We start from the raw sequence: 21,162 nt of genomic DNA on the forward strand, positions 1-21,162 counted from the left end.
AAATGTGCACATTCCATCTGTAGCAGGAAGGAGAAGCTCAGGAAAGTACAAATGAGACAAAACTGTTGCCAAATACACTGACCTAAGAAAAAAACTACAAGAACTATTTGCATGATTCTTTCTTAAGTGACAGTTTTCCATTAACCTGGAGAAAGAAGCAAAGGTTTCTTTTGAATTCTGCCACAAGACAACCAATGAGGAAAGCACCTCTTCATGACATTTCTATACAACCACTCACCAAAGCCCTTAATTCCAAAATGCCTACCCAAAGGCATATCCTCTGCCTGCCTCTGAAAGCACTTGTTTGATACCATACCCTTCCACCACTGTTGATTAGAACAAGACTAGAGAAGGCAAGACAAGGAAGGGAGAAGGGGGGCAAACATACAATTGAAGAGCCTTAGGCTACTTTAAAGTTGTGATCAAACATATTTCTATGAAAATCACTGAATGTAGGATATTTTGCAACATTAATTTCCAAGTGGAAAACTGGGATATTTTCCAGTATGGTTTCCCAATGGGGGAAGAAGCAATTCTTCCTGAACCAGCTCTTTTGTTTTCTTCTAAATTTCACCTTATCCAAAAGTAATTAATTCCTTTACATTTTCATCAGTGATCTGGTAATTCAACTGCACAGCTCAGTAACTGTTTGCTTCTGGAGCAGTTTTCCAATTAGAGATGGCGATTCCATCCAAATTTTAAGAAGAAACATGCAGTTCATAACCAGAGAACTCACTGAAGAAAAATATTTATAAGACCAGGAATACTTTCTTTTGATTCAGGATTTTTTCCTTGGTAGTGAATGTCTAACTACTGGCTGGAGCCAGTGCTTTCTTTGTCTATAAATGTGGTAATGAAGCAGAACTTGACTTATGTTCTGTCCCTGCAATGCCACTTCATTGATTCTCATTAACTTGATTTTCTTCTTTTTGTCCCAGACCTCTATTAGAGCTTCTATTAGGAGAAATTAAAATGTTCTCTTTCATTAGTTGGAATCTTTCTGCTTGGTGCAAAAGTCTGTGAGGAATTCTAACACACATACATTATCACAATACATCCCAGAACAGAGATCACATATGACTAGGTTTAATTACTAACTGATAAATACTGGCAGCATCTTTAAACTCCAATGAGTAGGCACATAATCGCAGTTAGCAGTAGTATGAGTAAGCATGTGAACTGTAGGCGTAGCAATTTGTCAGTAGGGTTTGCTGAGTAGCCCTCTTTTGCTAATGACTGCCTAAAATGAACTAGTAAACGGCTAGCAGATTTAGCAAACAGCCTTGCTAAAAGTTAGAACCAGTAAAGCAGAGGTACACATGCAGCAAGACCTGTGCATGTACCAAACCACAACAATGGCCCTGTTGTTGCTGCATGTATTCCCCTTATCCGGGACAGGCTCTGCTTTTACTTACTGAACATTCAACAAAACGTCAGTCATGACAGTAGTTACTCCTGAGTCAGAGGAGAAAGACTGGCCACACGAGTACATGAGTACAGGTGGATTCCTTCCCTTAGTCATATACAGATGGACATACACATATACACACACACACACTTTTATTGTTATAGTCAGTTAAATGTCAAAATTGGTAAGTTGTTAAGAACATCTCGGTTCTGAAATAATTTCTGTATCACACAATAGAAAAATTCTAGGACTATTTTGCCAACAAATAAAATAATGAGCTATTAAGCAAGAAAGAGGTAAATGAATGGTTCCAAAACGTTTCTTCGTGTTTTGTGGAGTGGTTTGGGTTTTTTTATTATTATTATTTAGGGCTCTGATACTATCTTACATGACAGATGTGTCAAGATAGCATTGAATGAGAATATGGAACATGACATATCAGCTAGCAGAACATGATGTCTAGCTATAAGCCTAAGATATTTATTACAATGACGCTTCAGGTCAAAAGTATCATGTTTGACAATTACAGCACACAGGTCACATGGATCCAGTTACATGGCTACACTATGTCGTTGGGAAAGCATTCATTTTGAGAGGATATTCTTTCTTCCACGCAGATACTCAGACATGCTTTTTTAGTTTTCAGGTTTTTTTTTCCATGAAAGAAATTCAAACACCACAAGAAAAAAGCTGTTTCCCCACAGCAATCCAAAGTATAGCATACAGCTTAAAACAGCTCCAGGTTCCAGTAGCTTATTTTTCTAGCTCTGCAGCACAACATCAAATCCCCGTAAGATGTGAGTCAGGAACTTTATCAAGAGCTTCCTAGATCAAATATTTTGTAGGGAAAACCCTTCCTCTCTGAGTCACTTATGATTTTCTACTGAGTGATGTACCTGGCTCCATTTATCTGGTTCTACCAAGCCTTTACACAAATCACAGGAGGAAATTGCAAACACTGTCCTAAGCTGAGCAGAAGGCTCAAATTTTTCCAGACTACATCACTGATGGAGCTGCAGATACACCCATCTGAAATAGGTGGACAACTGGAAAACAGAACACAGGCTTAAAAACTGAATAGATGAAAGCATGTGACAGGTCACACCCAAATGGGTGTATTTTACATGTGCATTTTGGAATACTCTCTGAAACATTTTATATTATTTTACCTTCATTTTACTAAATACACTGTGTGCAAATGGAAGCCTGAAAGCTTTTATTAGACAAAAAACTTAGAACAAAGGAAGATAACAATGGTGGAATTAAAAGACATTCACAAGCATTTTGTGGAGTCCTCAGGTGGCATTCTTCAGTGTATTTGTCGATCTTAGAATTTAATATAATTTGCTTCCAAAACTGGAAGGGGGCTGGGAGCAAGAATAATTGTTTTATTATTTCCTTTAAATTAAACCACATATTCAGAGATTTCAGGATGTTGCATAAGTAACATACATTCACTTTAAAAATTTAAAAGAAAGAACTGGTTAGCAAAGGTTAGCAAATAAATGCTAACATACACATACCAAAACATTCCCATCAATATGTCTAGCTATATACGGGTATAAGGGGCTACTGGATATCCTGATACTGCTGCCGTCAACTGGTAATCACTGCATTGCTTTGATGTGGCCAGTTTCTACCTATTATGTTTGTGTCATTTGTAGCATGACACTAAGAAGCAAGTACTTCTAATATTGCAACCTTCGAGGTTAAAAAACACTCCAAATACCTGATCACTTTGACTCCTGAACTTTTTGCAATATGATTTTTCATGCCAGAGTGCCTAGAGGTGGTTTGACTAAAGAGAACCTGGTTTGACAATTAAAAGAGTATCTGTATGATGACCAAATAAACCAAAAATAAAATCTACTGCCCTTCATGAGAGAGTTGTTTTTCATTACTCACCAACTGACATCCTTCCAGGGACTTTACCAGCTGAGCATTCTGACAAGACAGAATGGAACCAGCCAAGTTCAGCATTACGCACACTGCAGACAGCAGCATGAAAAAAGTTATCTGGAAAAAAGCCAAGCAGCACAGTTATTATTTTTCACTGCAAGAGGCAAACAAGAACATATCATTTAGATATTCAAGAGCTTCCACCTTGTCCTGTATTGTGTGCATGAAAAAGAATCTGTGAAAAATCTGTAAAAGCTTCTGGAATAAAATGCTTGTAGCTACCATATAATAACAGGCAACTAGATAATGTGTGTTTTTATATTTGCACATATTATGGGAAAGAACACTGACACGTTAAGTAGCATAAAACCTGTGCTAATGCATATCTGGCAGACTCAATACTTACATAATCACCTCACTTCATTATTTATTTTTGTGTGTTTAATCATTGTTCCCCAAGAGTTTTACGCACTTACTTTTGCTAATACAGGAAAAAATTAACATACTTGACAGAGTGACAGCTGTTAAAACATTGATCTTTTTTAACATACTGAACACGATTTTCAACATACTTTTTTAAGCTCTTTAACTGTAAATTCACTTGAACAGTTAATGGAACTTTTACCAAAACCAGGAAATTGATTTCTTTGTCTTATTGCTTACTTTTCATGTTTGCAGTATTTCAATGACTAACCTTGTACTGCAAATTGTAATTTTCCTACAGTAAATTCACATTACAGATTATAACATATTCTTTTTATGAACCACATGTTCCTAAAAAGCTACATCTTCAAAGTCCTGACTGCCTCACAGAAAGGAGTAGCCAGATTTACAACTGGACATCAGATTTGTTCAATTCAACAAATATCAAGAAACACCTCCAGGGACAGTGACTCCATCACCTCCCTGGGCAGCCCATTCCAATGGCAAATCACTCTCTGTGAAGAACTTCCTCCTAACATCCAGCCTATACTTCCCCTGCACAACTTGAGACTGTGTCATGCTGGGGGGGCACACAGACTGTGTAACTGCCTATTTGCATCTATCTGCAAAAAGTATGAATCAAGTATTTATTTTCCAGAATACACAAATCATGAGCTCCTTCAAATTTCTTCAGGTTCAGCCTCATGACTTGAGCTTCATGAGCCTCAAATGCTCTCTCAGGCAACATGTTGAATCTTACTGTACTACTTCTTGTGGGCAAATACTCACTTATTTTACTGACTAAAGCATATACAGAACACTTTCTATTAAAAAGTCTCTTACAATGTTTTAAGAAGTTTCAAGGACAAATAAGTCATTGCAGGATGAGCCATCTTCCCAGGAGTAGCTTGCACTTTCATTTTTAACTCAATGTCAAAATAAAACACAACCTGACATCAAACACAACTGTGCAAAAGCTGACTCACTGAAAAACTGAGCCATAAGCAATTATATCAAATACACAGCATCACTACATTTTCAGCATCTGATGCCAAGGGATACATTTATGCCTCCTATATGGAAAAAAACAGGCAAACGTGCAAAGCAAAATAGCTACTACATATGAATAAATCAGAAGCATAGTAAAAAGGAACAGAGCATATTAAATATAATTTGAAGAATAATTTACTGCAACAGGGAGGAGGAAACTTCTACATGCAAAGTCCTCTGTAAGTGAATGTGACAAATTTTATCAGATGAAACCACATTTGTAAAAGCAAGCTTTTATTTAATTCCTCCACACTTTCATTTTGAAGATCTATTCAAAACAGTTTATTTTCATTGTTGCCATTTCAATTACTACTTTTTTTCACAACTTCCAGTGGTTTGAAAGTCAAGACATTAACACTTGGAAAATGCCAGAACTAACATGTTAGGCTTGCTTCTGCAAACTTGCCAGTTCACTGTACTTATAATACTAAGTCAGGCTGTTTTCCCTTGTTAATTTCTGTGCTGTAGTTTTCTGAAAGATCATAAAGTCATTCTATAATTAACGTTTTTTCCTTTTTAAGTGTTATTGAAATGTTTTATAAAAAGGAAGTTTTTGAGAGACTGTAATTTAACATTAGATACTGCAGATGTTTTCCAATCGCATTAAATATGTTTGCATATATTTAATGTGGTTTATAATATATATACATTTTAATACAGGCATTTATGATTTGTGAAGCAGCAGGAATTGCCAGAGGCAAATGAGCCTGTCTCTGTAAACTACTGTATAAGCAGATTAAAAACTTGCAGCATGCATTTTTGCTCACAAAGCTTTGGCTTACATAGTCTGTACATAGTAATATTATCATTTACTCTAGAGAAATTACAGTTTCCCTTGCAGAGATGCAGAAGGACATAATCAGAAGCAAAACTGAAAATATATGAGTACCAAGCATTATGAAGAAGTGAGACCAGCTACTGTAGCAGTACTAAGTTAATGCAAGACTATTTGGGGTCCAGACATAAGCTACCTGGTGGATCAGCCAGGTGCAGAAATCAATACAAAGATTTCCACAAAACTCTTCTATAAAGTCAGCTTTTCCACAATACACACAAGTGCATTCTCTTTCCTCGCAATGCAGACAAACAGCTCACCTCATTTCACTCATTTTCATTTTTATGGCTAATAGTGTAATCATGGAAAACTTAAGATGGCAAAGCACTATACTTTACTCCCTTACCTTATTTCAGACTAACAATCATTTCTTCTTGCCTATTGCCCTGAGTAATCACATCCTTAGTAGGTGTGAAGCAGTTTTAAGATCTGAGTAAGATAACTGTCTGTATATATATTCCCTTCCAATAGTCCCGTCAAAAGCTTTGCAGAAAATAAAATTATCAACACAGAATCACAGAATCACTTGAGGAACATGCAGAACAGACAGTGGCAGCCAGGTTGCACAGAGGACAGGAGAAACCATGTTAGGAACCTGAACAGGTGAATGAGAGAGAAGCCATAAATTATATTCTTCTTTATCCTAAAATATGTGAAATCATTAATTTTCAGTCATTATTAAATTACATTACATTTCCTACAAATAAATAGTCTCATTAGACTAAGTCAAAAAGAATTTTAACTTCCAAGAGAAAGCAGAAACTTCGGTATACATATGAAAAGACATGCAACATTTTGATCTAATTAACACTTTGGGCATCTCCATTGTTAAAAGGAACAAAAAGTAATTCCAGGAAGCTTGGTAAATAAGGCATTATACCTTTGAAGCATAAACAAAACCTACAATACAGACTCTTAGAACTTATGGCATACATGAGCTGCAATTTAAGAATGAAGCACCAGACAACTTTTTGTCCTATTTGAAAATTAAAACTTTGGTCCAAACAAATACTATTATTAGTTGCTCTGCTAGTTACACCATCTCCCTACCATTCTTAGTAGAGCAGAAGACACCTCTAAACCTACATAAGCAGTAATTAATTCTGATATCTAAATAAAAGTTCATCCTGTTTCAAACCCTTTTCATGCCCTAACAATAATCTATTCCTCTTTTGTACCAGCCCTTCTCCTTCACCTCAGCGAGCAGCAACAGAAATTAACTTAGAGATTTCATGCTTATTTGCTTCTATGTCTCCATTCTTTGCTAAGGTGCTGACAATATCAGGATATGGTTAGGTTAGGCAAGACATTTTTCTAAATTATCTTTGTATATAATAAAATAGCCAGCTAAAACAGTAAATTTAAATTTATATACTTTAAAGTATGGACAAGTAATCTAGTAACTGTAAGCCAAACCTACATAAGACTGATTTTACTCTTCCATAGCAACTGCAATAATAGGGTCTTCCATAGAAACAATATATTACTTTTTGCAAATGTCACATTGCTGGAAGGATTCACCTCCATGGAAGTGTGGGTGAAATGCTACTCCATTTAAATTAACCTTTTATAACATCTGTAGCAGAATACCCTGAGGAAATAAAAGCTCATGTTGTTCTGCTGACAAGGACAGGCATCAAAAGACTGCACAAGGAACCCTTCCTGGCAGTTGCATAATTAGAGAGGAGCAGGTTGTAAAGGTCAGATACACAGATATTTTGTATCTGTCTTTGCCAAAATATTAATGGCAATTAACTAGTCATATGCAATTATTCTTATTAATGAACAACTGTGTGGTCCCTCTGAAACCTATCACACCAGAATAGTTTTACTTTCATCAATAAGGAAGAAGGCTTCTGTCAGATGACTGCTCAACTATACCCACAGTACATGAGCATTTTCAATATTCGTGAAGACAAACTGAAATCACATGAGCATTAATTGTACAAAGAACGAGGCACCCATCCTCAACTCTATCACACCCCAAATACTTTGTATTAGTTCATCAAAGTATTTATTCTACTTCTAAATTAAAATATTTCAAACACTATTCACCTCATCTAAAGTAAGTTTCTGGTTACTGTTTCTTCACAATTCTAAATCTAAATACAAAGTTTAACAAATTAATTCCATGCTGTCCAACTAGCCAGTTCCATGCAGCTTTACACAGGCAGCTTTACTCCAGTTATCCAAATTAAGATGAAACATAGTTACCAGTTCTGCCTTTACATATGTGGGTAAAGAGAACACATAAAGTTACAACTTTGTTTTTCTAGATCAGAAGCGTGGTTTAATTTGTGTTATTGTAACACAGACTATTTATGATGGAAGAAAATCCTATAGTGGGGGGAACATAGGAAATTACATGAATTACCTGTTCTGAGTAACAGTTCAATTGTAAGCTGATCATCATGAAAGGACTTATCAGCAGAGGGATTGTCTACACTGGCTAAGATATACAGAGCAGCATCAAATTGTCATCTCTCTCTCCCTTTCCTACATGACTCAGCATTGTGGCAGTGACTTCTCATTCCTCCGCTGCGACTACTCCAACTCTCCAGACCCCAGAAGTCACTTGTCCAACACAAGGGCTTTTCTCACCTTCCTAAGGTAAGCTCTAACAAACATGTTTTGTTCTACAAACCCTAATAGAAAGGACTGGCGCTCTTTCTCTCTCTCTCTCTCTCTCCCTCTCTATATATATACACACACACATATGCTTTTTTTATTGTTGCATCCACATTTACATGGAAAGACCATTCTTAGATTTTGTTTACTGTCTGAAAAAGTCATGGAGAGAAACAGTATATATTTTCCTACTGCAAATAAAATGCTTTTAACAAGAAGCAAATCTTTTGTTTTGCCAATCAAACGCAAATAGATTCTCATATTTTTTCTAATTATCACATCATAAAGTATGAACATTTTTCTGCTGAATTCTGATGGCTGTCACTCTTTCATATTAAAAATCAAATTGCTACATTCATAACATGCTCATATGATCATAAAGATTACAATATGAATGAAATTTTCAGCTTCTAGGCAAAATCTGAATAATATTGATAACTTCAAACTTATAAAGAATAAACTGTTTTGCTGAAAGACAGAGACATCCCTAAACTAAAGTAACTTGTTTTCATCAAAGGCAGTGAGATAGATGTCAGAAACCAAGATTAATTTACCAGGGAGGAAGAAACACTGAAGAAAACTAGACTCACACCAAGGAAGAGTTGAAGAAATTAAGACAGTGCAAATGCTGCCAAAAACTCCAGACCAGATGGTATGCAACCTGCATTTCTAAAACAAGGAGCAAATGAGATGGAAGAACCATTAGCAGATATATTTAGAAAGCATGTGAGAACAGGGGAATTACTGATGGACTGATAAGAGGCAAATGCAGCATCCATATCACACTCTTCATTATAAGCAGCAGCAATGATACTGGAACTGTGACCATTTCCTCTTGCTAACATTAACTGCTGCTATGGCAACAGGATGCAATAGGAGCAGATGGGGAGTAGAAGGCTCTCTGTAAGGGTAATTAAGATGTGCTTGTTTAGGATGGGGCAAGTGTTATGCCCCAGCAGGCTTTCTCCACTCTTCAGTAAAAGCTCCTTGTGGTCTTTTAAAATTTTGCCACTGGGGATAATTAATCAGCAGATGGGTACAAAACAGAGGAGTCTAGATTCTGACATATGTAACAGCTGGACCCAGGAACAGGCAGCCTTTGTAGAAAGGGTAACAGAAAGATGCAGACAGACCCAGTCAAGAAAGTCAGTCTATAGAAGAGGACATAAAATGTTAATTCTAAATAGATGTTTCACTCTGTGACACCTTTACTCCCCCTTTATAAAGGTTTCTTAGATTCACCTCCCGTGTTTTCATCTCAAGTGTTGTTTCTTGCTCTCCCAGTTCACAGCTTTACTAGGTCTTTGTCTGCATTCTTCTTTCTTCATCCACTGCTAGGTATATACTAATAAAGTAGCACTGGCAGTAGGTTTTTCTGTTAGTTGTTTCCACTTAACATTGGGAACACAGACTGGTGAAATGCAGCTTAAATAAGAGGAAACGAGTCTGTAAAAGTGATGCAAATTAATACAAATTCAGAAAAGGACCATTCTAAAAATGAAAACACCCAAAGCACTCAAAATGCTCTGATTAAAGGCAGAAACATATCTCATGAGGATTAAGATAGGAAAGCTCATCATATCTGACACACTACTTTCCAGACACCCAGTTACTAATGCCTAGGGTGAACTCAATTTATAATCCATACACGGCATCAGAAGGCTATCAGCAAAAGACCCAAAAAGGCATCCAAATGTTGTAGCACTTTAAGCTTGGGGGGGGGGGGGGGGGGGGGGGGAGGGAATCAGCTTAATCTCACTCTTTGTGTTTTGGAGGAAACATGATTTGTTGTACTGCGCTAATGCACTGTAAAGAATATATACAATATGCTATTAATTTCCACAGACTGATCATAAATATTGAAGTTCAAGCTGGACTGTGGAAATGTGATTGATCAGATAACTTCTATTTCCTGAGTAACTGTAAAACAGCATTTCACATGAGGTGATAGAATGTAGCCAGATAAATGGCAAGCACTTGTATTTCTCTCAAGAGGTCTAGCAAAGATCAATGACACAGTTAGGCCAGGTTAGAAAAGGTACATACATCCCTGCAAGTGACTAAATGAAGAAGCAGGAGTGGAAGAATGACAGAGTAGCCAAGGCCCCACAATTTGCTATTCACTAGCTTGGTTTGGTAGAAATTTGTTGGGTTTATTAAAAAAAAAAAAAAAAAAAGAAGAAGAAAAGAAAGAGAGAGTTTACTAAAAAAAAATAAAAATCATTCAGGTTGAACTACTCTGTTAGCTATTCCAAGCAGATTCTCAAACAGAAGCAGCTTTGACAGAAAGAGAAATCTATTTCAAAATTGCTTTGAAATTAATGTAATCTGTAGTACATTACACTAACTTCATTTTTAGATACTGCCTCTCAAACTTTTGGAATAAGTATAGTCAGTAGTAAGCAAAGACAGTTGATCTGGTTTGGTTACTACAGTAGTATAGCCATGTTTTGTATCATCAGAACTGCTTTCTGAACCAGGATTGGATTTGCTTTGCAAAGTAGAAGCCATTAGAGTTTTCCAACTTTATTTTTGAAAGCAATATTCAGCATTCAATCATTATCCAAATTTATCAGATACTGCAAAACTCTGATATGAAAGATGTAGTTGGTTTTACTCAGTGTTTTTTTAACCTTTAAACTAATGATTCTGCCTCAAAGACACCTGTTTGTCTAACTGCAGGGTTCCTAATGAATATCTTGATCAACAAATTCAAAGAATATGCATGCTGAAACGATACTGCAGAGAGATCAAGTGGTATGTTAAAACACAGTCATATTCAACATCTGATCTCAACATCACACAAGTATCAAAGCCAGCTGTGACATATGAGGTGACACACATCATTACTCTGACATTCTCCCAGGGTGTGCTGCTTCTTTTTTACTTCTTTTTCTCATACAAGCTTGATCCATATTTACTAACATTATCTCTCCACTACACAGATGATGTATTTATTCCAGCTGCCAAAACCAAAATCTCTGCTTGGGGGGGTGAGAAAGAAACTACCTGTTAAAAAAAGAAAATTTCCAACAGATTTCATAGAATCAATCAGGTTGGAAGAGATCTCCAAGATCATCAGTCCAACCTATCACCCAGTCCTAGCCAATCAACTAGACCATGGCACTGAGTGCCTCATCCAGTCTTTTCTTGAATACCTCCAGGGATGGTGACTCCATCACCTCCCTGGGCAGCCCATTCCAATGGCAAATCACTCTCTCTGAGAAGAACTTCCTCCTAACATCCAGCCTATACCGCCCCTGACACAACTTGAGACTGTGTCCCCTTGTTCTGTTGGTGGTTGCCTGAAAGAAGAGACCAACTCTCACCTGGCTACAGCCCCCTTTCAGGTAGCTGTAGACAGCATTGAGATCACCCCTGAGCCTCCTCTTCTCCAGGCTAAACAGGCCCAGTTCCCTCAGCCTCTCCTCATAGGATTTGTGTTCCAGGCCCCTCACCAGCTTTGTTGCCCTTCTCTGGACGCCTTCCAGCACCTCAACATCTCTCTTGAATTGAGGAGCCCAGAACTGGACACAGTACTCAAGGTGTGGCCTGACCAGTGCTGAGTACAGGGGAAGAATAACCTCCCTTGTCCTGCTGGCCACACTGTTCCTGATACAGGCCAGGATGCCATTGGCTCTCGTGCCCACCTGGGCACACTGCTGGCTCATCTTCAGCTACTATCTACAAGTACCCCCAGGTCCCTTTCTGCCTGGCTGCTCTCCAGCCACCCAGTCCCCAGCCTGTAGCGCTGCTTGGGGTTGTTGCGGCCAAAGTGTAGAACCCTGAACTTGGCCTAGTTAAATCTCATCCCATTGGCCTCTGTGCACCCATCCAGCCTGTCCAGGTCACTCTGCAGGGCTCTCCTACCTTCCAACAGATCAACACCTGCTCCTAGGTTGATGTCATCTGTAGTAAGACTGTAAATTCTCTTCCCAGAGAAGCTCATGTCTAATGACATAAGATACACAAGGACTTTCGTTTAAGTAGTTTGGCCTGGATTATGTCAGTATCACATATCACTGAGAGGAATATGTGAAACTTAGTTATATGTTATTTCTACACTTTGTAGGTATCATCTCTTTCCTGGAGTTTGGTTTTTTCTGCTACACTCCGCAGTAATACCTGGTAATAGGAGTTAATTAGGAAACACTTCTAATCAGTTTTGCATATCCAGGCATCCGGCAGAACAAGTGTACACACAGATGTATTTATTTTAAATTGAAAGTAATTTTTCTTTTTACAACATATATAAATGTTTTCTCACTGATTCCTACTGAAAAAAGAATAAACCTTTAGTTTGAGTTTTTCACAGGACTTCTAGAAAAGAAAATATTTCATTTTGCAATGAATTACACCAAGCTAGCTCAAGATGTTTTCTAACAAAGTCAGTTCAGCATTTGACTAATCCTTACTACAGATGCATTCTATCTTGCACAGCCTGATGTGCAGGTTGAACTGCTTGTATTTCAGATGACTCCTTTTATTTCTCTTAAATTATGAAAATCCTATCGGCTTAAAAATATGGGGGAAACAAACACACAGACAGACAAAAAACCCATGAAGTAATGGCTCGCTCCAAGGGATAATGCATTGAAATCAGTCTCCTTCCATTTAAGCTAAAAGAATCAGAAAACATGCAGAAAAACAAATGTACAGACCAAATTTTTCATTCTCTATTATACTTAGGATAGTTAATGAAGTTATATGCACAAATATGCATTTTCACTGCTGCATGGAACTACACCTGGAATGTAGTTTCATAAGAAATGCTTTAAAAGGCTACTAACACATTAATGTATTGTGCTGTACTTGGAGACATTAAAATATTACACTTCCTGGTTTCAAGGAAAAAAAAATGAAAAAAAAAAAAAAAACAAAACCTGTTTATTGTAAAAGCTTTCAGAAACATAAAAATATTTTTCTGGGATCACCCAAATGCCAGATGGCAACAAAGGAGCTTTCTACTCAATTCGGAGGCTAAATTAATCTCCTTAACACAAATAGATTTTATCATAGGCTGTTACAAAAAACTAATCTCACCACACAGTTTGAAGTTTTGTACAGGGTAATTCAACCTTAGGAGCAATGCAACCTCTCCCTCAATTAAAATCAAAAATACAAAAAGCTTAGTAAGGAATTATTTGAATTTGTATCGAAAACACTGTTCAAATTAATGCATAAACAATTCAAAGCTCTTCTTGCCTAATGTAAATAGTGATTGGCTTGATAACATACATATGTATGTTCCATATATATATATATATGACATTTTGGGACACAAGTAACTGATAACTAGCTGGTGACCAATGAAAGTCACATAAATTAACAAAATCTGGTTAATCCTTCAGATAACTGAGCTATGCAAAGATACCCAAACATGAGAACTTCTACATGGAATCAAGTTTCTGCACATTAATATCCCAGTAAAATTTCCTGAGTCTTACACACATTTCTGAGTCTTATACATAGAAGACAAAACACCACTCATGCTAACCTTTTGGAAATACACAACTCTTTTCGGACGTTTCTGGTAAAATCCAGTCAGAAGGTAATGGGGTGTTGAACTACTGTTTGTGTTTATTGCTTCTTGACTTCCCCTTTTTGCCTGCAGAAAGTAATACCTTTGCAAAGAAAAGACACTGCATCTATTGAAAAGAATTATATGAATACAGCAAAGAGCAAACCAGAATCACTACTGTGAGAAGTTTACGCTGGCTGGCAGCTAAGCACCACACCACCACTCACTCCCTCACTCCCACTTCCAATTCCAACAGGACAGGAAGAGAAACAGAAGAACAAAAGTGAAAAAATTCTGTGGGTTGTGATAGATGCAGTTTAATAAACAAAAGCAGGAGGAAGGAAAAAAAAAAATCACAGCAAGTGATGCAGAATGGGAAAAAGAGAAATCCTGTGCAACTATTGCCAATGATAGCAAAAATATCGCTGTGCTACCAACCTTGTGTCAGTCTCAAATCCAAAACAAGCAGGAAACTGGCACCTTAAATTGCATCAGTTTAATCAGTTTTAAGAAATCAGAGATGGTATATGGTTTAATTAACACTTTACTCACAGCCTCAAATGATAAAGCTCTATTTCTTTTGCTCTTTGCAATGACAGATATAGTAATAGAACACAACGAAAAGACATGCATATTGTAATCAATTACAGAGCTGTTTATAGTATGTTAAGAATTACTGATCATGAACATTTTGCATACCTATTGTACTTTGTGCTATGAGCTTTTAAAGTTATACAATATCAATTGCTTAGAACACATAGACATCCTCTGCACCTTCGTTCCAACTGTTAAAAGGTACTAACAATTTAACAAGGAAAAACAGATACTACGTAGACACAGCAAAACTATCAGCACTGGCTGTTGCACAGCTTAATCACACAGAAGGAAAAAAATCATCCCTGTTTCCTGTTCTCTCACTGTTATGCCACCACCGAGCATCAATACAGCAACACAGAAGAAAACCAATAAAATTTAACTCATGAGTAGTAAGCTTACTCTTGGAAAGAATTTCCTGTACATGATTTTAAGAAGGCGAGTTGTTCTGAGAACATTAGGCTTCCATTTACTATTTCTTCCCTTTTGCATTTATCTCCTTGAATGATATTGACCATGATTGCCTATTTACATTTCACTGAATGAATTGGTAACTGAAAGCCTAGCTAAAATAACAACACACAAGTGTCAGGAATCAAAAAAGCCAAGCATTGACAGATGCACGAATACTCTAAGTTCCAATAATGTAAGCAGCTATTACAGTTGCTCATGAGCAACTGTTTTGAAACGTCTCAGGCTCAGTTAGATTTCATAGTTGTACAAGCACTCAGTTCAGAGAAATTATTTTAGTTTCATGATTTGTACTATATGAACAGTAAATTATAACACAAGTGAAAGTGAAATGAAATGTGGGTACCAAACATACACTTAAATTGTTTTCCGCTGTCAGGAGATCATCTTCTTTCGATGTATTTCTATACTACACAACTCCTTATTACTTTCATTCAAAGAGACAGCATTCCAAGGTACCAGGTAGAAAATCACTATCAACAAAGCCCACAAGGTAGAGTAGAATAAAATTTAATAAACCCAAGTATATTGGGTATTTATAGAATCATAGAATTGCCAGGGCTGGAAGGGACCTATCAAGGACCATCTGGCTCCACTCTCCCTGCCATTGGCAGGGACACCTCACACTAGATCAGGATGCCCAGAGCCCCATTCAGCCTGGCCTTAAAAATTTCCAGGAATGGGGCTTCCACCACCTCCCTGGGCAACCTGTTTCAGTGTCTCACCATGCTCATGGTGAAGAACTTCTTCCTAATGTTCAATCTGAATCTACCCACTTCTACTTTTGCTCCATTCTTCCTAGTTCTATCACTACCCAACTTCAGCCTTCTTGTAGGCCTTACGGTAATGTAAGGCCACAAGAACATCTCCACTCCAGACTAAACAGTCCAAACTCTCTCAGTTTGTCTTCACAGGAGAAGTGCTCCAGCCATAACTTCCTAACTGAGCAGAAATTTAGTCCAGTCTTTACCTAGAGATACACAGTATTACTCCAAGCAACACTGCAAACCTGCAAAATGAGAGGCTAACAGAGAAAACAGCACCTTGGGGCACTCTGCTTCCCTTATGGTAAAACATCAGGAAACAAAACAACTTGTTCCTCCTCCTGCTGTCACCCAGAAAATGACCACTCACATCCTGTCCAAGTATTCTCACATAGACATTCATTACTTGTGTGGTTTGAAAAAAAAATAAATGGAAAAGTCTGAGAAATTCTGAGTATTTTCACTTGATGACACTTTTCCAACCAGGATGGAAAAGACCTCTAGGATCATCGAAACCAACCTATCACCTAACCTTTCTAATTAACTAAATTGTGGCACTAAGTGCCTCATCTGATCTCCTCTTAAACACCTCCTGGGATGGTGACTCCACCACCTCCCTGGATAGCCTATTCCAATGAGCAATCACTCTTTCCATGAAGAATTTCTTCCTAATGTCCAGCCTAAACCTGCCCTGGTGCAGTTTGAGACTGTGTCCTCTTGTTCTGTCACTTGGTGCCTGGGAGAAGAAACCAACCCCCACTTGGCTACAACGTCCTTTCAGGTAGAATGACCTCCCTGGTCCTGCTGGCCACACCATTCCTGATACAGGCCAGAATGCCATTGGCCTTCTTGGCCACCTAGGCACACTGATGGCTTGTGTTCAGCCGGCTGTTGACCAGTACCCCCATGTTCCTCTCTGCCTGGCAGCTCTCCAGTCACTCTGTCCCCAGCCTGTAGCACTGCATGGCGTTGTGGCTGAAGTGCAGAACCCAGCACCTGGCCTTGTTAAAACTCATGGCATTGGACTGCGCCCACCTGTCCAGGTCCCTCTGCAGAGCCCTCCAACCCTCTAACAGATCAACACTTGCTCCCAACTTAGCGTCGTCTGCAAACAGTGATGGTGGACTCAATCCCCTCAATCCAGATCATCAGTGAAGGTATTAAACAGGACTGGGCCCAGCACTGATCCCTGGGGCACACCACTAGTGACTGGCAGCCAACTGGATGTGGCACCATTTGCCATCAGTCTCTGGTCCAAGCCATCCAGACAGTTCTTAACCTAGCACAGCATGCCCTTGGCCAAGCCAAAGGCTGTCAGCTTGGCCAGGAGTTCGCTGTGGCAGACAGTGTCTACATACACAGCCTTCCCCATATCCACCAGGCGGGTCACCTGGTCATAAAAAGAGATCAAGTTGGTCAAGCAGGACCTGCCCCTCCTAAATTTGTGCTGTCTGGGTCTGACACCCTGGCCATGCTGTAGATGCTCTGTGATTGCACGGAGGATGATCTGCTCCATTATCTTGCATGGTATTGAGGTCAGACTGACAGGTCGGTAATTTCCTGGGTCTTCCTTCTGACCCTTCTTGTGGATAGTCAGCACACTGGCCAGCTTCCAGTCCTCAGGGACCTCTCCAGTGAGCCAGGACTGTTGATAAATAATGAAGAGCAGCTTGGCTAGCTCATCTCTCATCACCCTAACATGGATTCCATCTGATTCCATAGACTTGTGAGGATCCAAGAGGGTCAACAAGTCCCTAACTACTTCCTCCTGGATTATAGGGAGGCTGCTTTGCTTCCTTACCCCACCTACAAGCTCAGGAGGCCAGCTGGCTTGAGGACAACCTGCCTTGCTATTGAAAACTGGGGCAAAGAAGGTGTTAAGTACCTCTGTCTTTTCCTCATCTCCAGTCACTACATTCCCCTCCTTGTCCAATAAAGAGTGGAGGTTATCCTTGCCCCTCTTTTTGTCATTAATATATTTACAGAAATACTTGTTATCATTCACAGCAGTGTCCAATCTAAGTTCTAACTGGGCTTTTGCATCTCTTAATTTTCTTCCTACACAACCTAGCAACTTCCTTAAGTTTTTCCTGAGTTACACCCCCTCTTTCAAAGGTGATATGCCTTCTTTTTTCCCCTTAATTCCTTCAGACGTCCCTCACCCTTCCAGATGGTTGTATGCCCTGGCAGCGCTGCTTTCAGCACATCGGCCCAGCCTGCTCCTGTGCCTTCAAGATTTCTTTCTTCAAGTAGGTCCAACCTTCCTGGACACTTTTATTTTGAAGGGCTTTTTCCCAAGGTACCCTTTGAGTTAGTTCTTCAAGTAAGCTGGAGTCTGCCTTTCAGAAGTCCAGTGTGGATGTTTTATTGATGCCCCTCCTAGATTGATTCTATATTGAAAACTTTATTATTTTGTGGTCATTGCACCCCAGACAGCCTCTGACCACCACATCTCCCACCAGCCCTTCCCTATTCATAAACAGCAGGTCGAGCAGATCCTCACTCCTGGTAGGCTGGCACACCAGCTGCGTCAGGAAGCTATCCTCTATACTCTCTAAAAACCTTCTAGACTGCCACCTGGCAGGTTGAAGTCACCTACAAAAACAAGGGCTGGAGTCTTGAAACATCTTGCAGTTGTTTGCAGTTGTTAAATTGATTCTAATGTGAAAGTTCTCCCTGCTGATCAATGCTGAGTGAAAAAAAGATATATTTTTTAAATATATTTTAGTCCAAGAATCTGGCTGCTACTTTTCATGTGGGCACTCATTAGTTTCACTAATTTGCTTCCCTTTGACCTCATTTATCTCACCATCAGGCAGTTTTCTGCGTCATACAAAGTTCATTTGTTGGTAAAAACACCAGCCAGTAAATCACTACAAACTCAATCTGTCCTTTAAAAACAATGAAAAGTGAATTATGGGAAGGGAGAAAAATATTAGAAGTTCAACACTACTGCTTTAGATCATAATACTCAAAGAATTACCTGAAGTCATAATTAGTTTTATTCATATTAATACAGGTCTTTCCACTGCATACCTTACTCTTTTTTAAAATTATAGTTTTATTTGTGCCTATCTAGTATTAATTATTTTACAAATGTCACATGTGTTACACATGCACACTTCTTCAAAGGCAACATTTACGTGCCAATACCTTACTGACAGTCACCTCACCTTTTTAGTAAGACTGACTTGAGTCTCATACTGCTTTGTGTTGCTAGACTAATTGAAACTCTATTAGTATGCATATAGAAAGCATAAATCACTTTTCATTATCAAGTAACTACATGAATCTCACAACAGAATACATAATGTGGCTGAAAACTGTTTTGCACATCAAGAATAGCTACTAACTTGGAATACGCTTTTTTGCCATCCAGGTAAATTGGTTAAAAATATTCCTCTGCAGTGCAATTGCAGGTAAGTTAAATGCAAAGATAAATGCAGATCAGTAGACTCTTTCTCTAGAACGCCACTGACTTTTAAAATATAAAAATAAGAACATATTAAAAGTATATTTCATTAATATCTATTAATACAAGCCATGATGCATTATGGAGCCTATCTACTTCGCAAAAATGTTATTTTCAGCTTTTTTTCATTTCATACCATAAAATATAGTAGTATTTCTGCCCTTCTTCGATCATATACATTTATCAAAATGGTTATCTAATGGTTCTTAGATGTAAAATTTGAATCCCTATGCTACCAGTTTTAAAAACCGAGATGGAACTGCAACAATGGCAAGGAAGGAGTACTAGACACTTGCATTCTTTTACACGTAACACCAGGCCTCTCCAAGACTTAAATACAGACACCTAGATAATTTATGTAATACAATAATAAAGTCAATATTTTGGTACTGTTTATAAATATCAGGATACATAACAGCACTGGAAAACCATCCTCAGAGGCTATTAGGCTTCTACACAAAGACAAAACCACTGGCAGTTACTTGCCCTGAATTCTTTACTCTAACATCTGTATAACATGATTAAAGACACATTGCAACTCACCACAAGTGAAAGAGGCCTCTTCCATGAAACAACACCAATCAATCCTGACAACAGCACCTGTAATAGAGAGAGCAGAGTCACCAAAGAGACATGGCATTTATACCAGTGTCATTCAAAAACAGTATTATGATGAAACTTAATACACAGTCATGTTGTGTATTGCCAGAGAGCTCTTTTCATTTTATTCTTAATAAAATACTAAGTTGTTTTTCAAGTAAATGCAGGTCTAGCTGCCAGACTGTTTAGTTCTGATAAGATCACAAGAAGTCTTCAAATGTTATCTCTCCAAGTCCCATATGATACCAGTGCTCAAGTTCAGGGTAAATTTTTTAGTGGTCTCCTATCATCATCAAAAATTGGTTCATAAAAGGGGGAGTAAAGATAAAACAACCACAAGATCAGCCAGGGTATTTTGCTAGATCAGCAAAAGTGGGTTTTTTGGTTTGTTTTGTTCCGCCCAGTCACTCAACCAAACACACTACTTCATCTTAAATTTGGAAAAAAACACATATATTGATTTATATGCTGTATTTAGTCTACAGATACATTACCATCTCCACTACAAACTAAGAGTCAGCATATTCTAACCTGGATAGATCTAAGGTAATCTTAGGTACTTTAAAATAACATGCAAATTATATCTGAGACACTGTAACATTTGTAACATACTGTTAAAAATAGAGAAATTGGAGTAATGGTGAGGGGTATTGACTCTAGGGAATGAAAAAAAGGCAGGGAGGAAACTTTTAATTAGAACATTTAATTTAAAAAAGTAAACTATAATATAAATAAAATACAGATAAATTAATTAGTGATGTATTTATTAAACAACTTTGCAGCGTCATTTCTTCATCTCAGCTTGCATAAAGAATTTGTCTAGCAATAAGTGGTATACTTAGCTAGCCTGATAAAATCATTACAAAATCCTCATGTGATTGCTTAGAATAAGATCTAATACCATTACTACTCTCTACAGATCTTTGATATTCAAAAGGGAGGAAGCCCAGAAGCTAATAAATATCTTTTTCCCTGAAATTATACTCAGGGTTGGTTGAAATTCAAATGCCAGAAAGATACTATTCTCACTACGTCATGCTTGATTAGCAACCTTTTAGGCAGACTAATAGTAGAGCATAATTAAAACCACATCTCTATCCAGCTACTGCCCAAGCAATGCACACTGTACTCGGAACCACGTTGGAAATTGTCTACTGATGTTTGGTGTGAATATTAGGGAAGGAGCTGTTGGTTATGTGAAGAAGTTGTGCTGTGTAGTGCTCAGTTTAAGCTTTCACTATGCCCAGTCTGCAGACAGTCATACCATGAGCATGTCTCAAATACATTTCACAACTTCATATCCACAGCTGCTACAGTTGTCAGAACGTTATTCAAGATATGTTGGAAAATGCACCTTTCACTCTTTTCTTTAGCAGCTAAGCCATCAGAAAAACTGCTCAGAGGATTCATAGTAAAACCTTAAAGTTACTTTTTAAAGACAAGTATAAAGGCAATAGATGAAAAGGCATAAACACATAAAAAAATGAACTAAAATCA

General features: G+C 38.0%; 1 protein-coding gene across 5 annotated transcripts in view; it reads right to left on the reverse strand.

Moving 5' to 3' along the window:
* Positions 1-21,162, reverse strand: part of ENTREP2 (endosomal transmembrane epsin interactor 2) — a 93,429-nt gene that overhangs the window by 39,725 nt on the left and 32,542 nt on the right. For all 5 annotated transcript variants that reach the window (XM_064157469.1, XM_064157470.1, XM_064157468.1 and 2 more), the window contains exons 2-3: positions 19,609-19,665; positions 3,314-3,424 (exon numbers count right to left, since the gene is read on the reverse strand). In XM_064157469.1, the coding sequence (XP_064013539.1) occupies positions 3,314-3,412 (99 nt within the window). In that variant the 5' untranslated portion in view covers positions 3,413-3,424; positions 19,609-19,665. The remainder of the gene's footprint in view (positions 1-3,313; positions 3,425-19,608; positions 19,666-21,162) is intronic.

Source organism: Pogoniulus pusillus, chromosome 17 (assembly GCF_015220805.1).
Source record: "Pogoniulus pusillus isolate bPogPus1 chromosome 17, bPogPus1.pri, whole genome shotgun sequence".
Lineage (NCBI taxonomy): Eukaryota > Metazoa > Chordata > Aves > Piciformes > Lybiidae > Pogoniulus > Pogoniulus pusillus.